Source organism: Rhinatrema bivittatum, chromosome 9, assembly GCF_901001135.1.
Source record: "Rhinatrema bivittatum chromosome 9, aRhiBiv1.1, whole genome shotgun sequence".
NCBI classification, from domain to species: domain Eukaryota; kingdom Metazoa; phylum Chordata; class Amphibia; order Gymnophiona; family Rhinatrematidae; genus Rhinatrema; species Rhinatrema bivittatum.
This window is the reverse complement of record NC_042623.1, coordinates 168623776-168647326: the sequence shown is the minus strand read 5'-3', so window position 1 is coordinate 168647326 and position 23551 is coordinate 168623776. Positions and strand designations below refer to the sequence as shown.

General features: G+C 46.6%; 1 protein-coding gene across 3 annotated transcripts in view; it reads right to left on the bottom strand.

The window, feature by feature from the left end:
* The window catches only part of FARP2 (FERM, ARH/RhoGEF and pleckstrin domain protein 2), a 354029-nt gene extending 334140 nt beyond the window's left edge, over nucleotides 1-19889 (bottom strand). For all 3 annotated transcript variants that reach the window (XR_003858526.1, XR_003858525.1, XM_029614957.1), the window contains exons 1-2: nucleotides 19652-19889; nucleotides 3624-3845 (exon numbers count right to left, since the gene is read on the bottom strand). Coding sequence is in view for 1 of the 3 variants with exons in the window: in XM_029614957.1 (XP_029470817.1) it covers nucleotides 3624-3827 (204 nt within the window). In the remaining 2 variants the exon portion in view is untranslated. The remainder of the gene's footprint in view (nucleotides 1-3623; nucleotides 3846-19651) is intronic.
* Nucleotides 19890-23551: the final 3662 nt, after the last annotated feature.

Sequence of the window (23551 nt, the reverse complement as noted above, 5' to 3'; positions counted from 1 at the left end):
AAAAGCTTTGGTGTGATGTTTGATACAAAATTATAATTACCCAAAACGTATTAAGTCAATTGTAAGAGCAGATTTCTTTAAAATTATGCTTAGTGAGTCCTTTAAATTCTTTATTGGGCCACTATGAATTTCAATCAGTGGTCTAAGTTTAGTATTATTTATTTATTTAATGAGTTTTATATACCGTCATTTGGTAAAGCCATCACAACGGTTTGCAAAAGCTCAAAATGCAGGATTTTTAACAATTGAGCAAAAAGGGATAACAGGAAGTATATTAAACAAAGGAGAGATATTCAATTGCAAAGATTTTAGCTGGCATTTGCACTACAGGTTGCACTAAGGGGTGCACTACAGGTTGCACTAAGGGGTGCACAAGGGAGAGGGCCCCTTGTCACGCCCCTTCTGCGCGCGCCCTGCCACCAGGCACGCAGTCGGAGCTGCCCCTGGTGATGTCGGGGGGGGGGGGGGGGGGGGGGGGGGGAGCTTCCAATCAGGTCTCTCCCTCACATTGCAGTTCTGGTTTTTTTTTTCCTTTTTCAGTTTCAGGTGATATTTCTTTCTCTTCTGTTCCCATGGCGATGGAGAAGTGCCGCAGGGCACTTATGAGGTCCATATTTCAGCTATCATGCGACTCGGATAGTTATCTTGATAAAAACTTATCCAACTAACTTAGCCCATGTATTCAGTGGTTGCGCCACTGAATATATCCAGCTATCTTACATTTAGCTGGATAAGTTTATCTGGCTAACTTCAGGATAGCACTATGGGCTGACCAGACTTAGCCAGATAAGTTATTTGGATAATATATCCAGCTAAGTCAGCTCCTCCACAGAACAGATTTACCCCCTCACCACCACTTAGCCAGATAACTAGTTATCCGGCTAAATTGTGGCTATTCAGCTGCCACTACTTAACTGGATAAGTCCTAACTTTTCTGGCTAAGTAGCACTGAATATCACCACCCACCCGTTTTGGAGCATTATAATTCTTTCCTTATTAGTTTGCCTGCCTGTTCCTTAAGAGTTCACTTAAAGAATACCCACTGCCATTAGCAATGGTAACATGGAATAGACTTAGTTTTGGGTACTTCCAGGTTCTTATGGCCTGGATTGGCCACTGTTGGAAACAGGATACTGGGCTTGATGGACCCTTGGTCTGACCCAGTATGGCATTTTCTTATGTTCTTATAGTTCTCCAAATTCTGCTGTGCGACCAATATACAATCGCACATTACTTAGGGGCTGAAGAACTTACACTGGCTCCCTGTTGAATCAAGGGTCAAATAGTAGATCATTTGTCTGATTCATAAGATGCTCAATGACAATCCCCTTCCTTGGATGAATTTGATGTTGCACACTACATTGACCTTAAGGTTGTCCTTTAGTTCATCGAGCTCGACTGGCTGGGACTAGGGAGAGGACCTTTTCAGTGGCAGGTCCTGTTCTTTGGAATTTGTTTCCTGAGGGCTTGTACTGTATTACTTGCACTAAAACGTGAGTTATTTTTCTTTGAGCAAGCTTTTATGGATTAAGGAAGAATTTTCTCTTTGATTTTATTGCATTGTATTTTGATCTTAAATTTACTAACTTTATATTTTTTATGTATTATTTTTACTTTTTATGAATGTTATTTGTTAGCTTCCTACAACACTGTGGTTAGGTGGCATATGTTTATTTCAAAAACATATTTCAAAAACCACAAAAAAAGATTGTATTACATGAACTTTCAAGAGCGCAGAGGTCCCTTCAGAGGTGGACATCTGAAGAGAGCACTTAAGTGATTCCAAAAGATCATATATTGCAGCATATTTGTTGATTCTTAACATTTATCACAACCTACTAAGACTCCATAACATTCTCAGCAAAACTGCAAAGTATAAAAATTAATGCAAGACCACACGACGACACAAGCAAGGGGAACAATTTCAGGAATCCTGCCCTAGCTGAAACCAATTCTATCTATCAAGAACACGCCAACATTTTGTACCCTATAAAGGGTAGCCCATGGTGTTTCTTTGATGAAAGGGAAGAGAAATAGTCTCCTTCACAGCATTCAGGAAGACAACCCTTCAAGTTCCCATGGACAGAATTAGTTAAAAAAAAACCCACACATTTTTAAAAGAGAATCCCAAGACCCTTGTACTTACTCAAATGGAAGCCAGTTCCATCCTACCAATATTTAACAGAAACCAAAAAACAGAGTATGCTTTGGAAAAAGCACTTAATCTAATAGCTATTCTCAATTTTAACTGGCACAGCTAGGACTCTCACCTGCTAGGGCTTCTCAGTGAGTCAGGTGTGACTAAATCACAACATAAGAAAAGCGGAAATAAGAGTCCAAAAATATTCTCTCCCTAGTTTAGAGAAAAGATCTTACTTTTGCTCCATCAAACATATAAGCTCAAATTTTCAATTTCTTTAAGAAAAGCAGAGCTGCCATGAGTTGCCATGAGGCCTTAGAAATTAGAGATGCTACTATACAGCCACATGCAGGCTGTCAACAAATATGAAATTAAGAAAGCAGATTAGTGCGATGTAGAGAGGAAGTTCTGACTTTTAATTTTATGTGCTGCTGACCTGGCTGTGAATAAACAGTCAACACTGATCCTTTGTGGAATTCCAAAACAAAGAAAACTAAATTAGGCAAAACTAAACCAAAAATCCATAGGGCCCCTCACTGGGAGATCAAACCCAAAGTGAAAGCTAAATGGCTACATATTACAGTACACAAAAAGGATCTTAACTGTATTATCTTATTGATGCAAACCGCTTTGTGCATATATTGAATATAGAACAGAGTTTTGTGACCCCTGACCTAACGGACCCACTGACGTGGGACTGAAAGGAAGGGCAGTAGCGTCTGACAGAAAGAACTTCCACTGGCCCGATATAGGGTTTTGGCATTCCTTGCCTCTGGTATCTGTGTATTTTTAGCATTTTTCTCTCCTCAGTCATTAGTTTGTTGGCCCAAGGCTACAAAGCGCGTCTCCATGTCAGCTCAACAAGCAGCAAATAGAGCCTCCCTCTCTCTCTCTCTTCTTCCCCAGCAGAGATTTATCCCTCTGTGACAGAGGGCATGGTTACAGACCATCAGAACTGGTACATCCCCCAAAATGCATTTTCAAATTACGCTTAGAGATTAAATACAAGTACAACAGGAATAAGAGTAGCAGGTAAAATCTCTCAGAAGGGAGAAAGCAGGGGGGAAGATGCAGGAGCAGCGGGGAGAAGAAGATCAGAAACCTCATTGCAATTTGTCTCATTTAAAGCAAAGCAGCGACAGAACAGAGTTCCTGTGGGATAGTTTTAAAAATTCACACACACGAGATTTCACCAGACATTGGCAATAAAGGCATTATTCTAACACTTATATATTTTAAAGACATGAAGAAAAAAAAAGTTTAGCAAATCAACTGCTCATATTCCAGTCCCCTTGTGATTTATAGTAAGGGTGGGCTGTGAGAGATGCCTCAGCTTTTCCCTGAATGCTCATCACATACGGGGAGAGGTTTTATTGCACTTTTTTTTTTTTAACATCTGGGTCGTCTTAATGTACCGTAGCTTGTTGTTTCACAAGTTAGCCAATAAACTTGCAAGCTGGTATTTGGCAAATAGCTTTCTTACCTCCAGGTCCAGCACCGCCATGGTGTCGTCCAGCAGCTTCACCGTCAGTTTCAGGTCCCGCGATTGCATTCTGGCAGGTGCCGACGAGAGGGGCGCAAAAAGGTTCTGCCCCGTTTCTAAGGTGCTGATTCCATCGTGCTTCTGGTCTCCCAACCGAGAGCCTGGAGTTGGCAGCGCTCTATACGTCCCTTCGAGCTCCCCCATCGTTTTACTTGCAAGAAACTACAGCGAGAAAAAAAAAAAAATTCCACAAAATAAGCACTAGATCCCAATATTGCTAAATAAACCTAAATGAAAAATGTAAGTAAAGCTGAGCAACAGAAAAGCTATTTCATACTAGGTATGTGGGTGCAGGGAGAAGCTTGCTTACTATCTGGGCAAGTTACTCAGAAAACCAACTAGCCTGAATTTATCCACCTACCCTTCCCTTCAACAGCAAGCAAAACAGTGCAAGTGGAGATAAGTAACATAAGAATGATGCCCAAATGAACTCCAATCAGACTATTTCACATGCACAGCTGCCTTCCCCCAAGTTTATGGGGCCAGAGGACACAAACTGGACACAAGGCAGGATGCAAAGCAACAATCTGCTAAGTGTCTCTTTGCCCATTTCTTAAGCTTAACATTATAGCTGTGAATAAAAAAAAAAAATAAAGTATTTTTTTTGTTGTTTAAAGTCTCTGGATTTCCAAAGAACAAGACACGCTCTATAAACAGCGCCAGCCTGCAGCCACAATAAACACTTACCATTTGTTTACACGTTGTGGGGAAGCCTTCCTGTAACTTTAGATAGTTTAGATTTTAAAATGTTAAAAAAAATAAAAAAAGATATCTGCAAACTAGAAGGGCTGCACAGGGTGCTCAGCATCAGTCACATCACATACTGTATTAACTTAGCATTAAAAGACAGAGGAGCAAAGAGGGCAGAAATACAATGCTCCATAGTACTGTCATTCTCACTGGGAGAGTACATCAGTGCTTGTGGATGAAGTTGCTGAAAGACAGTTCAACACAGCTTATGAAGCTTAACTAACCAAGGGAAACCAGTTCTGGCATATGGTATCTGAACCTCTCTTCATACGCACTACTGGGTAGCTGGAGTTAGACATGTAAATTTATACTCACCCTCTCATAAGTAACAGTCAGGATTTTTATCACCTACTCAGTTATCTCATAGCTAAGATAGATAGATATATACACACACACAAAAACCCAGTTTCAACATTAAAATGAAAAATTCTCACTCACATATGAAGGGAGTGTTTAAACAAAATGTGAAAGTGTTAAGACATTTATATTTTTACTTTTTTCAAGTCGGTCATTACCGCCACTTCATACCATAACAGCCCCCACTACCAGGCTGGTGTCAAGCAAGGCTGAGAATCCACTTGGCTATGACAGAGCCCTCCTCTCATCCCTCCCCAACCTGTGACGAGGGGCAAGCAGGGCACGCTGCATCTGTGCACCCCACTGAATCCTCCTCCAGTCTCAAGCAGCAGCTTGCTTCATGACACCTTGACGCCATTTTCTTTTCTATGGAATATGTCACCCTTCCACACTTTTGGAAGCCTTTCAAACACCTGAACGCTTCTACCAGTCTCCCTCTCCCCCATCCAGTGAGTACATCTGGAGCACCTTTAGCCTTTTTCTTTTCTAGGATTTGTGCTGTAGGCCATATATAATTTTAGTAGCCTATTTCTGAACCATTACCATCCTCTCAATGTCCTCACAAAAAAAAAAAAGGAGGTACAGCCTCCACAATGAACACCCTACTCAAACACCAGACTATCACCAGTGACCTATACAGAAGGAATTACCCACTCCTTTCTCAAGCTGTTTCCTACTTACAGAACAGACCATACTGTCAACGTTCCTGGCTGTTTTCTTCCATTAACGGGTTACCTTGATGTCATCTGCGATGGTTACTCCTAGATCTTTCTTGTTTAACAGTTTCCAGTTCTCGCACTTCAACCTGATTGCATCTCAAATAAATCTTTTCACTGTTTTGGGGTTAGGTTTTTTTTTTTTGCACCGAAGCTCATCTTTCCAACCCTTGACCATTAGGCCAGTTTTTCCAAGTCACCTTGCATTTGTACTACTGCTTCCAGCTTCTCTACTGTTGCAAATTTTGGTATCTGCAAACAAACATTTTCCCCTCTAGTTCCTCAGTAATGTCAGCAGTAGAGATACTAAAAAAAAGTAGCAATCCCAGTACCAAGTCCTGGGTTATACCCCAGTGATAGCTCTGTCTTCAGCAGAATGGACATCACCCCCAATCTGTGCCCTACCACTCAACCAGCAAATTCCTCAATCAATTTTAGGTTAGGTGCGGTCACTGCAAACAAGACAAAAAATTTCCACAAAAAAGTTTGTTTTGTTTCCTTTCATTAATAAAATTAAAAAAACAAAACAAAACAAAAAAAACCCCAAAGTTTGTTTTGTTTTCAAGATTCAGGCCATACCCCTACCTCGTTAAAAAACAAACACACACACACACACACACACCAAAAAGCCCAGCTGTAGTGGGGTATATGTGCCATTAAGAGAAAAACAAATGGCCACAGTGCAGGGCTACAAATCCCAGCAAGGGCAGAAGAGAGAGGTGACTGAAGGCAAGAAGAAAGGGGGGGGGTCCTGAGGGTGAAGTCTGAGGAGCAGGCGGGAAGAGATTGCCAACAGGGACAGGAGGACACATGCGCTGAATCCGGGAGGAGGAAGAGCGAATGCGAATCGCCAGCAGGAAGCTGCAGTTCAGAAAGCGCTACAAACTGTTCGTTCTCGGACCGTGTGTATACTGAATTGCTAGCCAGGACTGCAATATAGAAGGATCGACGAACAGTCTCGACTGCATGAGAAATGCTGAACTGCATTACAGAAGGGACTTTCTAAGTGGCGGTGTAGGAGGAAATATAGACTAATTGAAGCTGCAGTGGAGGAAGTAATGCAAGCTATCAAGTGAATTCTCAAAGGAGTTCTGCATGTAAATGTAACATCCCATCGTAGCAATTTTCAAAGTCCATTTATTCATGTTAAGTGCACTTACCGAGGGTAAAACCTATTTGACAATTCAATGGCAAATATTGTAGCAACTTTCAAAAGCTCACTTACATGGGTAAAATGTAATTATGCATGTAAATCCCAATTTTAAGCATGTAAAATCAGGCCCTGTGTCTAACAGAAAAGAAAATTATTCCTTACCTGCTAATTTTCGTTCCTGTAGTACCATGGATCAGTCCAGACGGTGGGTTATGTCCCCCGTCCAGCAGATGGAGTCAGATCAGAGCTCGAGAGTGTCACCTCATCTACCAGCGCACCCTCTGCTGGAGCTCAGTATCATGAATAACAAAGCTCAAAAACGAGCAAGAAACATAAAACAATTTGGATCAAACAAACTGGCGTAAGTAAACACCAAGAACAAGAACAGGGACGACCCATAACTAGGTCGCAACAGTCAAACTTGTGAGGAGCTGTACCAACCCCCATAGCAAGAATATAGAAAGAGACAGCTACAGACACAAAGCCGAGCAGAGGCTCCCAGTCCCAAAGCGGTGGGCGTCTGGACTGATCCATGGTACTACAGGAACGAAAATTAGCAGGTAAGGAATAATTTTCTTTTCCCTGTACGTACCAGGATCAGTCCAGACGGTGGGATGTACCAAAGCTTCCCTAAACCGGGTGGGCCCCTGAGAGCCCTGCTCGGATAACCTGCTCGCCAAAGTGCTCAGAAGCCGAAGGCGGCAGGTGTAGCCGATAATGCCTAGCGAAGGTATGCAGTGACTTCCACGTCGCCGCCCGGCAGATCTCCTGTGGAGAGACCGCACGAGACTCCGCCCAGGACGCAGCTTGAGAGCGTGTAGAATGAGCTCCGACGCCCCTAGGTGGATCCCGACCGGACCCAATGTAAGACGCGGAAATGGCATCCTTGATCCAGCGGGCGATGGTCGTCTTTGATGCGGCGGAGCCCTTTTAGGCCCCGACCAGAGCACAAACAGGTGATCGGAAACCCGGAAGTCATTGGTAACCTCCAGGTAGTGTAGGAGCACCCGCTTGACGTCCAAATGACGCAGAGACTTTGCATCCGCGGGAGAGAACGCTGGAAGCTCCACCGTCTGATTCATGTGGAAGGAGGAAACCACCTTCGGAAGGAAAGATGGTACCGTACGAAGCGAGATCCCCGCTTCTGAAATGCGTAGGTACGGTTCCCTGCAGGAGAGCGCTTGCAGTTCCGAGATGCGGCGGGCAGAGCAGATCGCTACCAGAAAAACGGTCTTCATAGTGAGGTCCTTCAGCGAGGTGCCATGTAGAGGCTCGAAAGGCGCGCCCGCCAGTACTCGAAGAACCAGGTTGAGGCTCCACGACGGACAGGGATCCCGGACCGGGGGCCGTAAATGTCGAACTCCCTTCAGGAAACGTGCGATATCCGGTTGGAGGGGCAGGGAGACTGTTGTCTGTACCAGGACATTCAGAGCCGCGACTTGCACTCGGAGAGAATTATATGCCAGTCCCTTATCCAGCCCGTCCTGCAAGAACTGAAGGATCAGTGGGACCGTCGCCTCCGTGGGACGGGCTCCATGGTCGACACACCAAGACTCGAAAACCTTCCAGACGCGAACGTAGGCTACGGAAGTGGAAGGCTTGCGCGCCCGGAGCATCGTGGAGATTACCGCCTCTGGATAGCCTCTGCGGCGGAGGCGGCGCCGTTCAAAAGCCAGGCCGCAAGACAAAAGAGTGCCGCCTGTTCGAAAAATACCGGTCCCTGTTGCAGGAGCCGGGGAAGATGAGTCAGACGGATCGGCCCGTCCACCGACATGTGCAGCAGGTCTGCAAACCACGGCCGACGCGGCCACTCCGGCGCCACGAGAATCACGGGGCCGCTGTGATTCTCTATTCTGCGAAGTATTTTCCCCACCAAGGGCCAGGGAGGAAAAACATAGAGCAGCTGACCTTCTGGCCATGGCAGAGCGAGAGCGTCCACCCCCTCTGCCCCCCGCTCCCTTCTGCGACTGAAGAAGCGCGGGGCCTTGGCGTTGAGCGCGGTCGCCATCAAGTCCAGGCGGGGGGTTCCCCAGCGACGAACCAGTAGAGCCATCGCCTCGTCGGAGAGAGACCACTCGCCGGGATCCAGCCTTTGTCGACTCAGGTAATCTGCCTGAATGTTGTCCACGCCGGCAATGTGAGAGGCCGCAAGCCGAGCCAGGTGAAGTTCCGCCCATGCCATCAGAGGCGTGGTTTCGGCTGAAACCTGAGCGCTCCTCGTTCCTCCTTGACGATTGATGTAAGCCACCGTAGTCGCGTTGTCCGAGAGAATCCGTACTTCCCTGTTCCGAAGCAGGGGAAGGAAACGTTGGAGCGCGAGGCGCACTGCCCTGGTCTCCAGACGATTGATCGGCCACGTCGCCTCCACCGGAGACCATGTCCCCTGTGTGGCGCTGCGCTCGCAGACGGCGCCCCACCCCACGAGGCTGGCGTCGGTGGTCACCACCACCCAAGATGGAACTTCCAGAGAGACGCCGCGAGCCAGGTGAGCCGGGACCAGCCACCACTCTAGACTGTCGCGAGCCGACTGAAGAAGAGGCAGAATCACTTGATACTCCTGTGACAACGGCTTCCAACGAGAGAGCAGGGACGCCTGCAGCGGGCGTAGGTGTGCAAATGCCCAGGGAACCATGTCTATGGTGGATGCCATCACTCCCAGAAGCTGTAGATAATTCCAAGCGGTGGGTTCCGGCAAAGACGCGAAGTGTCTGATGTGCTCCCGCAAGGAGAGGGCCTTGTCCGCTCGTAGGAAGACCATGCCCTGTTGAGTGTCGAAGGTCGCCCCCAGAAAATCCAAGCGCTGGGAGGGAACTAGGGCACTTTTGGCCAGATTCACCACCCAGCCGAGAGAGCGAAGCATCTCCAACACTCTGGACACCGAAGCCTGTCCATGCGAGAAGGACTTTGCCCGCACCAGCCAGTCGTCCAGGTAGGGATGTACTAATATCCCCTCCCGCCGAAGGGCCGCCGCCACCACCACCATGATCTTGGTGAAAGTTCGAGGCGCCGTCGCGAGACCGAAAGGTAGAGCCTGGAATTGAAAATGCTGATCCAGAACTTTGAAGCGGAGATATCGTCTGTGGTCCGGACGTATAGGGATGTGTAGGTACGCCTCTGTCAGATCCAGAGAAGCCAGGAACTCCCCCTGGTGGACTGCTGCAATTACCGACCGCAACGTCTCCATGCGGAACCGACTGACCCGTAGTGAGCGGTTTACTTCCTTTAAGTCCAATATGGGTCTGAACGAATCGTCCTTTTTGGGAACTACGAAGTAGATGGAATAATGGCCCGAGCCCACCTCGGCGGAGGGAACGGGAACAATAGCCTCGATGTCCTGGAGCCGGTCCAACGTCTGTTGAACCGCCATCCGCTTGAGATCGGAGCCGCAAGGAGAGAAGACGAACCTGTCTCTTGGCGGACGGACAAACTCCAAGGCGTAACCGTGTTGTATGGTGTCCAGCACCCACTGGTCTGAGGTTATCTTTACCCACTCCTCGAAGAATGCCGTGAGCCTGCCCCCAATGGGCGGGCTGGAGGAGTGGGTCGCTCTGGCATCATTGGGAAGGCTTGGTGGAGGTATTCCCCTGTCCCGAGGCCTCTCTCGCGGGACGCCGCCCGCGAAAGGAACGGGACCAAGGCTGCGATCTACTGGGAGCTGCGCGAGAACCAGGCTGTCGGTACGACCTGTAACGCCGCTGTGCTCTAGCCCTGGTTCTAGTGGAAGCAAACGCTTGGTAAGGACGCTGTCTGTCTTCCGGCAGGCGATGTACCGAGTTCTCCCCCAGCGACTTGATGATTTCGTCGAGATCATTGCCAAATAGAAACTTCCCCCTAAAGGGAAGGGATCCCAGGCTCGATTTGGACGAGGCGTCCGCAGACCAATTACGCAGCCAGAGGAGTCTCCGAGCCGCCACCACCGAAACCATGGATCGAGCCAGCACCCGGAACAGATCATACAGGGCATCCGCCCCATAAGCAACAGCGGACTCCAGGCTGTCGGCCTGGGCGGCTTCCTCCGGAGGCAACTGCTGGGACGTCAAGAGCCGCTGAACCCAGAGAAGGCTGGCCCTCTGAGTCAAAGAAGTACACATGACGGCCCGCATTCCCAAGGCCGAAACTTCAAACACCCTCTTGAGAAACGTCTCCAGCTTGCGGTCTTGCGTGTCCCGTAGGGCCGTTCCGCCCGTGACGGGAATTGTCGTCCTTTTCGTCACCGCTGAGACCGCAGAGTCCACTTTCGGAAAGCGAATGAAATCCAAGAAATCCTCCGGCAAGGGATATAATTTTTCCATGGCCCGGGAAACCTTCAACGACGCCTCAGGGACGTCCCATTCCCCTGTGAGGAGCTGCAGGAAAGACTCATGTACTGGGAAAGCCTTTGCCCGAGGTCTGAGAGCGGCCAACACTGGGTCCCCCTTCTTTGATGATGTTGCGATCGCCGGAGCCACCGGTGCCGGAGGGTCCGGTGGGGGATCCAGATCCAGCTCCTGCAGGGTCTGCCGAAGGAGATCCTCCAGCTCTTCCTTATGAAAAATTCGCAAGGCACGAGGATCGTCGCCCTCCGCCTGTCCCTCCTGGGGCGAAGGGTCCGAAGGATCCAAGGGGTCAAACCTCGACGGGGAAGCCGCTCCTACCAGCCGTGGCTGAGATGGCAAGGCCGAGGTCCCGGGAACTGCCCCAGCCGGAGGCAGGGACCCTGGAGGGGCGAGCGCAAGTTTAGGAACCTTAGGCGCCGTGGGACCGGCTGAAGCACCTCCCGGATCTGCCAAGCCCTGCAAATAGGCAGTATGCAGCTTTAAAATAAAATCCGGAGAAAAAAATGGCAGCCCGGGAGGCACAGCAGCCGCAGCCGGGTCCCCCTGATGCAGATGAGCAGGCCGACCTTCTTCGGGGCATCGGTGTAGGCGAGGGGGCCCCTTAACTGAGTCCTCATCCTCCGGCGAAATGGCAGCGCACGGATCCTCATCTAAAATGGCCGCCCTTCCCGCCCTCGGCGAAGAGGTGGCCGGCCCACGCTTCCCGGGCTGTGGCGAGGATGGCGTCGGAAACGCCCCCGAAGTGTGCGCCTCACCTTCCCCATCGGGAAGGCACCGGGGGCAGAGTCCCTCCCGCGAAAAGCGAGACCCCGGGTCTCCACAGGACTCACACCGGGAGAATCGCGGCATAGCCGTGCCGGCGAAAGCAAAGCCTCGGGGGGGGGGCCGAAAAACAAGATCGCACCACGGGGGGGCCGAAAGGCCTCTCCCTACCCGACAACGAGTCCCCCTGCACCGGCGGGAATCCCCCTGCCGGCGCGCCCAGGCCCGCGAGAAAGTTTGCCGGGCCGCGGGACCGAAGTGCTCAGTGGCCGGTAAGCTGACCAAAACAACAAAGCAAACAGCTGAAAAGAAAAAACCCACACTTACCCCGAAGTATAGAGAGGAAAGCGCAGGAGGAGGCAGAGCAGAGGAAAGCACGCCTCCTCAGAAATTAAACTACTTTTCAACTTTTTTTTTTTTTTTTTTTTTTTTTAAACTTGATCCAAATTGTTAAAGACACAACAAAATGACAGGAAGAACTGTTAATAGAACGAAAATAAACCAAAAACCTGTCACACTGGGGAAGCACTGAATTCCCCAACTCGCATCTGCTGGAGTCAGAAAGATACTGAGCTCCAGCAGAGGGTGCGCTGGTAGATGAGGTGACACTCTCGAGCTCTGATCTGACTCCATCTGCTGGACGGGGGACATAACCCACCGTCTGGACTGATCCTGGTACGTACAGGGAAGCTACAATACAAGGGAGTCTATAAACTGAGTCTCTAGCAAAGAGGTTCTTCCAGGTATCACAGAGGGACTTACAACATATAGTGGGAAAAGCGGACATCAGATGCCATTCAGAACGCTGTGATACAAAGGAGAGCTGTCCTGGACAAGAAAGTGGTGGACATAAAAACAGTGGCACACACGCCCCTGGTAAGGTGTTATACTAGAAAGGTGGAGGTAAGAGTACCCAAATTTTCTGCAAAGCTAGGAGCTGTGGAGTCTGGTAGTGGTATCGTTTTTTTGTTTGTTTTTTTAACAACATTTGGGGGGGGGGGGGTTGTTTGGGGGTTTTTTGCCATTTTATAGAAATGTTCATTATTATGGGAAGCTTAATACCTTTGGATTTGGGTGTCAGGAATCCCTATACCCCTCTTTCCTATGCGATCTGGTGGTATGTGCTGTTTTTCTCTATAGCGAGGGAGGGGATACAGAGAACCTCAAAAAAATCTTGGATTGTATGTGTATGCTTATGGATTGCGACTGATTTCCAGTCTTTACGAATGTTACCTTACTTATTTGGGAAATGTGTGGGGTATCACTTCCTGTTTCTTTTCACAGGTAACCCCAACGTTTGAACGGTCTCATCTCTCTCACTACCAACTCTCATGGTGCTGGATGTAGTAACTTGGAACGTAGCGGGGTTGGGCACCCCAATAAAGCGGGAAGAAGTCTTGGCCAGATTAAATAAGCTTCATGCCAAGGTAGCCTTCTTACAAGAGACATTTATCTCCAGAGGAAGTGGAAAAACTAAAAAAGAAATGGGTTGCCCAAGTCTTTTATGCTTCTGGAACCACGAAAAGTAGGGGATTTGCTATACTTCACCACAAATCACTATCTTTCCAGGTTCAAGACACTGTCACGGATCCTCAGGGGAGGTATGTCATTATCAAAGGCATCCTTATGGGTTCCCCTATAGTGCTAGCGTCTGTTATGCTCCAAATTCTTATGATCACTCCTTTTTTACTACTCTTGTTGCCCACATTTCTAAATTGGGGAACTATTCTATTATTCGGGGGGGGGGGGGGTATCATAAGATCAGCGACAATAAGGGCCCGAGCTTTCTCTGTAAAAAATATCCAGTTATTAGATATTTGGAGAACTCTCCACCCAGGGGAATTTTACTTCACACACATAGCAAGGGCACATGCGACTAAAACCCGCTTAGATTACCGTCTAGTCTCTGAAGTATTATTTTCACGCTTTCAGAAGTCTTTTATTGGCCCTTTAGTAATCTCAGATCACTGACCAGTGGTGGGGGAATTTGGCTCCCGAAATTCCCAAATAACGGGTCAATGGCGCCTCCCCTCTCAATTATCCACAGATCTGGAATTCCCAGCCTTTCTCCGGCAGAAATGGCAGGACTTCATGCAATTTAACAGCCAACATGCCTCCCAACCTGTGCTGTTGTGGGAAATGGTGAAATCTGTTCTGAGGGGAGATATTATTAGCTATGCTAGCCAAAAAAAAAGAGAGAGCAGATGCAGCAATTCTCTCTCTAGAGGATCAAATGAGAAAACTCAAACAGAGAATTACTCTTAAGGGGGAGGAGGGCCTTCTCTCTCAATATAAGGTGGTGTAAGTGGCCCTTAATGATCTGTTGCAAGAAAGGACGGCTAGATTTTTAAGGTTTAAACAATTCCAATTTTTTCATTTTGGTAACAAGGTGGGTCGATTACTGGCACGTCTCTTAAGGACTCAAGACCCCTCGAAATTCATAGCCAATCTTCAGACTCCGAATGGGGAAATTAAAACTACCTCTCAGGAGATGTGCTAATTTTTTCTGATTACTACCACGCCTTATACTCTGCAGAGGAAGTAATGAAAAAGGTATAGATGCATTTTTACAGACTATCACCCTACCTCAATTAATGACAGAACAGCAGAATCGCCTCAGTCGCCCTATCGAAATTACAGAGGTTCTAGACGCCATTGGGTTGCTAAAAAGAGAACAAGGCCCCAGGGCTGGATGACATGACAGCCATTTTGTACAAATCACTGGCAGACTAAATGGCCCCTGTCCTCACAAGTATGTTTGAAACGATAGCCAGTGCAGGTGAGATGCCCCCTACACTTCATGTTCTGCCACAATTGTTGTTCTTCCCAAACCTGGGAGAGATCCTCTCCAACCATCTTCATATCGCCCAATTTCTTTGTTAAATTTAGATATTAAGTTATATGCAAAGATCATAGCCAATAGACAAATCTATCATGCCCCTGATCACATCTCCGGATCAAGTGGGCTTGGTCTCTGGGAGACGGTCGGCGGTAAATTTACATAAAGTCCAGGCTGCCTTGGAAAATAGTGTCACTCTCTCTCCCTCTCTCAAGGATCCTTTGATTGTGACATGTGACGCGGAGAAGGCCTTTGCCAGGGTAGCGTGGCCCTTTCTTAAGGCGGCACTCCTTAAAATGGGATTTACTGGGAGAATCTATGAGTACATTACCCTTCTTTATTCCAATCCTATGGCGAGAGTGCCAGTAAATGGATTACTGTCTGCGGAATTTCATCTAGGGAGGGGTACCAGGCAGGGTTTCCCTTTATGCCCGTTACTATTCATTATGACGGTGGAACCTTTAGTGAGTAAATTGCATGCCTCATCTACAGTAAGGGGCTTTGCGGTGGGTCTGCAGATATATAAAATCACTTCTTTTTACGGATGATATCCTGCTTCTTCTCACTCACACCCGCACCACCCTTCCGGAGGCCCTACAAATTTTTTCCTCATACCAATCTCCTGCTGGGCTTTAAATTAAATTTAGACAAAACAGAGGCACTGGATTTAACAGGGTTATTGAAAAATGACTGGCCAGCCTTCTCGGTGAAATGGGCTACCTCGACCATTAAATACCTGGGCATTCAGATTCACCTGAACCCGGGCAAATGGTATTCTTTAAATATCCCTCCGGCTATTCATAAGCTGGTTCGCCAGCTACAAAGCTGGCAAACTTTGCCATTATCTCTTCAGGGGCCTTTTGCTGTGATAAAAATGGTTATTGCACCAAAACTGATTTACCTCCTTTTGATGATCCCTCACCTTCTGCTAGCTAAAGATAATCGTATACTCCAAAAGGCGATTTGAGCGTTTATTTGGAGGGGGAAGAAAGCTCAGCTTTCCTACGCTACACTCGCTATCCCAAGGGCACAAGGGGGGTTCAGCCTTCCAGACTTCATGACATATTCCCGTGCGGCCAATCTCTGTTTCTTGGGAGACTGGGTACTTAACACATCCAATCATACAGATTCTCTCCTGGTACAGGCGATATGTGAACCTATGGACCCATGTCTGGTTCTCCATTCCAAAACTCCTGCTTTACAAGGTTCTCAGTTGAGATTTGGCCTGGTGAGGATGATTTGGAAAATATGAGAATATACCGTAAAATGTTAAATTTACCTATTCACATCTCACCCCACTACCCCTTAAGGGGTTCTTCTCGGGAATCCAGGTCTTATTTACCTTCAGTACATAATTTCAAGGTCTTCCCTAACTGGCTGCTAACGGAATTGATAGACCCAGACAAGGGCTACTTGCTCAATGCCAGGATCGGTTGGGGAAGCAACCCTGCACTTTCTCCTATACGGACACATCAGAGCGTCGCATGCCACGTTGCTGAAGGGGGTGGAAGGAGGTATTGATAATTTGCATTACTCATCTCTGTTCAAAAGTTTTAAAGCGCAAACTTGTAACCTCTCATGTTTGTATACTTTTTACAATTCCACTCGAGAGTTTCAGGTGTTCTCTACTCTGCTCCCCAAATGGTCGACAGACTGTGGCGAACCTTTAGTTGAACGCATGCTGCATCACTCTTACTCTTCCATCTTTAAGGTGACTAACAATGCTAGCTTACGTGAATTGCAACAACAAATTTTCCACAGGACTGTTTTTTCACCAGACAGGGCGAAAAAGGCAGGTCTGATCGCTGATGCTTCAAGTCTCAAATGCGCGTGGCCGCAGGCCTCGTTGATTCACTGTCTGTGGGAGTGCCCAGCTATTCAGTCCTTTTGGGAAAGTATTTGACAATGTCTTTCCGCACTTTTGGGAACTGATCTTCAGTGATCCTGCTCTTGTATCTCCTGAACAATAACGTAGGAGATACCTGTATCAATGTTGACAACGTGATGCTAATGATGAAAGGTTTCCTAAATGTGAAAAATGCATATTGTCACGTTGGATTGAATCCACCCCTCCCACCAGGGGTCAATGGTCTGCTTTAATGACTGAGCTTTTCCAATTGGAATATGGTTCTATGTTTTTCCCCAAACAAGAAACGGTTATTTTATGACATTTGGTCAGTTTATTACAACTCCTTGCCGTCAGCTATTCAGGCTTTAGCCCCTTTGGTGGGTCCCACATGACTTTGTTTAACTAGGTGGTACATTTTATACACATATTCCTGGGCTCCTTCGTCATTTGCTCTTTACTGCTCGGGAATGTTTCAACGATTGACAGTCATGCTCAGATCCTTATTTATCACTGTCCTCTTTATCTGCGATTCATACCTGAATTGTTCTTGAGGTTCTCTGTATTGGGGGGGGGGGGGGGGAAGGTCTATTGGGAGTTAATTTACAAAAAAAAAGTGTTGAGATGTTGTTCTAAGTTGAACCTTATGCCTGTAACTTTGTGAACTTCAATAAAAGATTTCTAAAAAAAAAAAATATATATATATATATATATATACATATACACACACACACACACATATGTCTCAATAAGGTTTCAATAAAGTTTGTACAGGTATGTCTGTTATTTTGTTTATAGGTCAACTGTTTTTTCCTAAATGAGCAGGCAGACCTGAAATTCCCAAATCACAACATAAGAAGTAAAAACAGAGAGTGCTGGAAAGACACTATATTTACAAAGCTTTAGCTGCAAACTCTGCATAGCTAGGAAAAAAATGAAAGCTGAATGAGTATTGCTCAGCCTGTTAATGATTTATAAGTGTGACCCTGACTCTATTGATTCATTAAGATGAAATGTGTTAGTAGTAAAAAGAAAGCAAGCAAGGAATGCACTGCTCACTAAAGGTTAGAGGAGATGCTTATCCGGTCAATGTGCTCATTTCACCTTCACGTTTTCCATGATTATTTCTAGATTTCTTTTCAAAATTTATCAGAATTAGGTTAAATTGTTTTCTTTGTAAGTTCAAAATAAACAAACTGTATCTTTAGCAGAATCAACCACAGATGTTCAAATGTAAACAATCCTGTGACCAGCCACCAAAATATTAAACATAAACATTTAAAGAAATGTTTCCTTTCAGACTTTACAACGCATACAATTTTTTTTAACTTGTTATTACTAAGTACCAATTAAAAATCCTTATCTTCTCTTCACCCTTAGTCAGACCCTCCCCCCTCAGCCACCTTTGAAAGCCCTTTTACTTTCATTTCCCTCTCCCAACCTCTCACTTTTCCTGCATTCCTTTCCCATTACCCTTGGCTCCTTTTATTCTTGCCTAAACTGAACTTTGCCACAAAATCACCTGCCACTACTAGACAGTTAAGAAAAAGGAAAAAAAAAAGTGAACGCGGTCTTCAGGGTTACAATAACTCAACTGAACTGCATTCTTCTCTCCAAACGTTACATGATTTATTATAGGTTGTTACCAGCAAATGGTATGGATTTGTAAGCAAGGCCCACTGTGGTGTTCTGATAGTTGCAACAACGTTTGCCTTGTGAATAATACGCATTCCCACTGCATGTCTGCATTAGAAAACGAAGCAACACGATTGCTAAGAGATCGCCTGACTTGCCACTGGGTTGGATCGGTATCAGGGAAACTAGCCCTGAAGGTTCGAGCTCGAACCGCACCAGGGTGCATAGTCCAACCAGTATTGGGAAATAGTGGTTATCATCTAGTACTAAGGGCATTGGCTTACGAGTCAGAAATCTTGGGATACATTAGGTACAAAGGCGAGGCACAAGGAGATAAAGTGATTGCCCAGGATTACGTAGAAAAATCACGTTTTACTCGCTTTTTCGGAGCAGAGAAACAGGATTCTTTGTAAATATTTGATTATGGTATGGAAACAGGAAGGAACAAATAATTTATATTTAATCAACATGCCAATGAAGTGTAGAAGACCGATAAAGAAAAATAGCAACTGAAAAGTTGGGGTAACTAGTTCTCAAGCGTCACAAAATGCATCGCAAAAAAAGTAGAAGTTCAAAACTATGCTTTTAGACAAAGCAGATCATATAAAGACAAGCCGTAAAGCCCGTTAAAACGGGCTACATCCCTCTGTCTCTCACCTCCCCCTCATTCTCTCTCCCCTCACTCTTCACCACCCCCCTCCCCCACCCACTCCTCTCCACCCTCCCTCTCCTCTCACTCAGTCCCCCCTCTCCCTCACTCCCTCCTCTCCCTCACTCCCTCCCACTCAGTCCCCCCTCTCCCTCCCTCCCACTCAGTCCCTCCCTTCACCCACCTCCATTTCCTCCCGGCGCCGTAAGCGCGACTTCCCGCAACCCTCACCCGGCTCCATTGACTCCTCCCGCTCCTGCCGGCAGATCTCAGGGGGGGGTGTCACTCCCGCGCGCGCGGCAGTGACCCCCGCGAGATCTGCCGGCAGATCTGGGGAGGAGAAGTAGCGGCACCGCGCGCGCGCGGCGCCGCTGCTTCTCCTCCCGCTCCTGCCGGCAGATCTCGGGGGGCGCGGGAGTGACACCCTCCCCCCCCGAGATCTGCCGGCAGATCTGGGGAGGAGAAGCAGCGGCACCGCGCGCGCGCGGCGCCGCTGCTTCTCCTCCCGCTCCTGCGGCCCCACCGCCATTTTTTTTTCTGATCGACGTCCTTGCCCGCACATGCGCAGTAGAGCTGCGCTCTACTGCGCATTTGCTGGCCGTCGGTCACAGGCCATTTATAAGGTAGATGAGGCTGTACACCCAGTCCTGCCGGACACAGACACAACTGAAAGACGAGAACGGGACATCTGGAATTTCTTAAACAGGGTTAGCCGAGGACACGTCGATCTCACACAGAACTATCTCGGATCAAAAGGGAATTTTGTAAGATAAACATAAAAGCGATCCAGCTATTTTATCCTGAGTGGAGCACCGCTCGGAAGTTCGTAACTAGAGAAACAAAGCTCTGCGCCGCCAGCAAGCACCGTCCGCCTTTCCCTGGCCGGGACCGGGAGAGCTCGACCCGAACGCATGACACACCTGCAAAGGGAAGCGGAGAACTTACTCTGGCGGTCCAGTTCCGACTCCTGCAACACACCTGCCCGGGACTGCGCGCGCTGCTCCCCTTGCCCACAACTTGCTCTCATGGGAGTGGGCGGGCGGGCGCGCGCAGCTCTTACCGAGCTTCTGCCTTTGAGCTCGCGCGCTCCTACTGCTCTCGCGCCGCCACAACGTCCTCGGTCCACCCCACCCAACTGCCAAAGCCACTGCCTGACATACAGTACTTAAGCTCCGTCGGCCATCTCGAGCCCTCGTTCGGCGGATCTTGTTGGGATTGGCTAAACAGCAGAAAGTGGGAGGGGCCGCTCCGCCCAAGTTTAAGTCAAGTACTTGCCGATTGGACGTTGCTGGGCAGCGCTGGGGCGGGGAAGAACGAACGCTTACGTACTAATTGGTGAAGACTGAACGACTCTTGTTTCGGTTTGTGACCGCGGTATAGCCAGTAATCGTTCCTGGGAGGATAGATGAGGGGTGGGGGAGGCCTTCCAGGGGAAAGCAAATATATGTACATGTGTGGATTAAAGGGCTGCCTGCAGCGAATTCAGTTACAGAAGCCTAATATTTACCATCAGTGGGATTCCTCCAACAGCAAACTTGCCTGGTTCCTAACGCTCCTACTAATACTTTGAGTCGAATTGCTGCATCTCCTTTTGTACACAATGGATGTGGTGGGGTTAGGGGACTGGGGATGGAGGATCACTGAGAGAAGGAGGGGCCTTTTCATTCTACCTTCTTTCTCTCTGCCCTGGTGATCCTGCGCCTCCATCCCAAGCCTTGTCCCCTCCAATGATTCCCCAAGTGGTCCTAGAAATTCATAGTCTCACTCCTAATTTCTGGTGCTTTGTGAGCTGCTGTACACTCTCCCTCTCCCCCATGGTAACTAATTCCCCATCCCTGGAAAATTACCCTCTCTCCTTCATTGGACAGTAAGGCTTAAATGCGCACAGTCTCAGCAACAAAGTTCCAAATTTGCAGGCCCTAATGGTGAAGGGAGAACAGGGTATTATAACTATCACAGAGATGTGGTTCAGTGAATAGCTCACAGAAGAAATGGATAGAGATTTAATGGAGGAAATGTACAAAATTGCTATGATATGATGTTGCTAATGGCTTTCAATCTACTGGATTTTGATTGTGACATCCTGGTTACAGTGTCTTCTAGATCTCCAAGCAGGGAGATCCTTGATTCTCTGTAGTAAGAACTGTTCTGTCAACTGGTAACAGAATCCATTTGGGAGGGGGCAATACTGGATCTGGTGCTCACCAACAGGGACAGTATCTCTAATGTAGTGAATGATAATCTGAGATCTAGCGGTCAACAGATGGTATGGTTCAGTGTTAGAGCACAAGAGGTGAAAGTTAATTCCAAGATGAGGGTCATATGACTTCAGAACTGCTAACTTGGATAAAATGGAGGAGTACCTCAAGGAGTCAATAGCTGGATGGGAAATTCAAAGGGAAGTAAAAGAGCAGTGGGCAAAATTAAAAGGAGATATTATAAATGCAACTAACATTTTAATTGCAGGAAGACTTTGTGAGACTGGAAAATTGGCCATTCAAATGGCAGATGAAATTTAACTTGGATAAGTGCAAGGTGATGCATATAGGGAAAAATAACCCTTGCTGTAGTCACACAATGTTGGGTTCCATATTAGGAGCTACCACCCAAGAAAGAGATCTAGGCGTCATAGTGGATAACACATTGAAATCGTCGGTTCAGTGTGCTGCAGCAGTCAAAAAAGCAAACAGAATGTTGGAAATTATTAGAAAGGGAATGGTGAATAAAACGGAAAATGTCATAATGCCTCTGAATCCCTCCATGGGGAGACTGCACCTTGAATACTGTGTACAATTCTGGTCACCGCATCTCAAAAAAGATACAGTTGCAATGGAGAAGGTACAGAGAAGGGCGGCCAAAATGATAAAGGGAATGGAACAGCTCCCCTATGAGGAAAGACTAAAGAGGTTAGGACTTTTCAGCTTGGAGAAGAGACGGCTGAGGGGGGATATGATAGAGATGTTTAAAATCATGAGAGGTCTAGAACGGGTAAACGTGAATCGGTTATTTACTCTTTCAGATAATAGAAGAACTAGGGGGCACTCCATGAAGTTAGCATGTGGCACATTTAAAACTAATCAGAGAAAGTTATTTTTCGCTCAACGCACAAAGTCTGGAATTTGTTGCCAGGAGATGTGTTTAGTGCAGTTAGTGTAGCTGGGTTTAAAAAAGGATTGGATAAGTTCTTGGAAGAGAAGTCCATTACCTGCTATTAATTAAGTTGACTTAGAAAATAGCCACTGCTATTACTAGCAACAATAACATGGAATAGGCTTAATTTTTGGGCACTTGCCAGGTTCTTATGGTCTGGATTGGCCACTGTTGGAAACAGGATGCTGGGCTTGTTGGACCCTTGGTCTGACCCAGTATAGCATATTCTTATGTTCTTATTTTTGTTAGGAAGGTAAATACAAGGGGGGAAAAATTCTGCTATGGTTTTCTAAGGAACTAGCTGAAAAGGTAAGGGAGAAAAGGTTAGTGTTCATAATGTACAAAAGATTGCAGAGAAGGACAGTTGACAATATCTGTAAAAGCTAAGAGAAGATGGGAAAGTAGACAGGCATGCAAAAATTCAAATAGAAAAAAACAATAGCAAATAGGGTAAAATGAGGGGCAAGACTGTTTTGGTTTTTTTTTAGATATGTTAGTGATAGAAGGAAATATAAAAGTAGCATTGTGAGACTCAGAGATGAAGGAAAGGAATATGTAGAGGCTGACAAGGAAAAATCAAAATTGCTTAATAAATATTTCTGTTCAGTGTTCACTGTGGAAGGCCCAGAAGGAGGACGACATAAAATGAACACAAATAAGATTGGAAGTGAGGTAAACCTCAATCGATTCTTAGAAAACTGCGTTCATGACGGACTAACTTAAAGTAGCTAAGGCAGTGGGGCCAGATGGGATACATTGAGGGTATTAAGGGAACTTAGAGGATTTCTGGCAGCTCTGCTGGCTGACCTTATCAATGCTTCTTTAGAGTTAGAAGTAGTTCCGGAGCGCTGGAGATGGGTGGATGTGGTTCCTATTCATAAAAGAGGAAGTAAGGAGACTGGAAACTACAAACTATTTAGTTTGAATTCTGTGGTGAACAAATTAATGGAATCACTGGTAAAATAGAGGATAATGCAATTTCTGGAATCTAATGGATTGCAAGATCTGAGGCAGCATGGTTTTACCTGAGGTAGAAAAATCTGAGCATTTTTTTTTAATTTGATGACCAGAGAGTTGGATCAAGGGAGAGCACTAGATGTAATGTACTTGGATTTCAGTAAGGCCTCCGACACAGTTCTGCATAGGCGACTTATACTTGAGACCTAGATTAGCCTCTGTTCAAAACAGGATACTGGGCACGATGGACATTTCATTTGACCCAGTATGGCAAATCTTATGTTCTTAAGATTTACTGCTAAAAATGGAGAGTTATGTAATTAGGATGCAAAATGCCAAGGCAGAGGTACAATATTACATAAGAACATAAGATATGCCATACTGAGTCAGACCAAGAGTCCATCAAGCCCAGTATCCTGTTTCCAACAGTGGCCAATCCAAATCAAAAGTACCTGGCAACTACCCAAGCATTAAATAAATCTCAAGCTACTATTGCTTATTAATTAATAGCAGTTTATTAATTTTTCCTCTAGGAACTTATCCAAACCTTTTTTAAACCCAGTTACACTAACTGCTGTAACCACATCCTCTGACAATGAATTCCAGAGCTTAACTATTTGCTGAGTGAAAAATAATTTTCTTCAATTTGTTTTAAATGAGCTACTTTCTAACTTCATAGTGTGCCCCTTGGTCCTTTTATTATCTGAGAGAGTAAATAACCAATTTACATTAACTTGT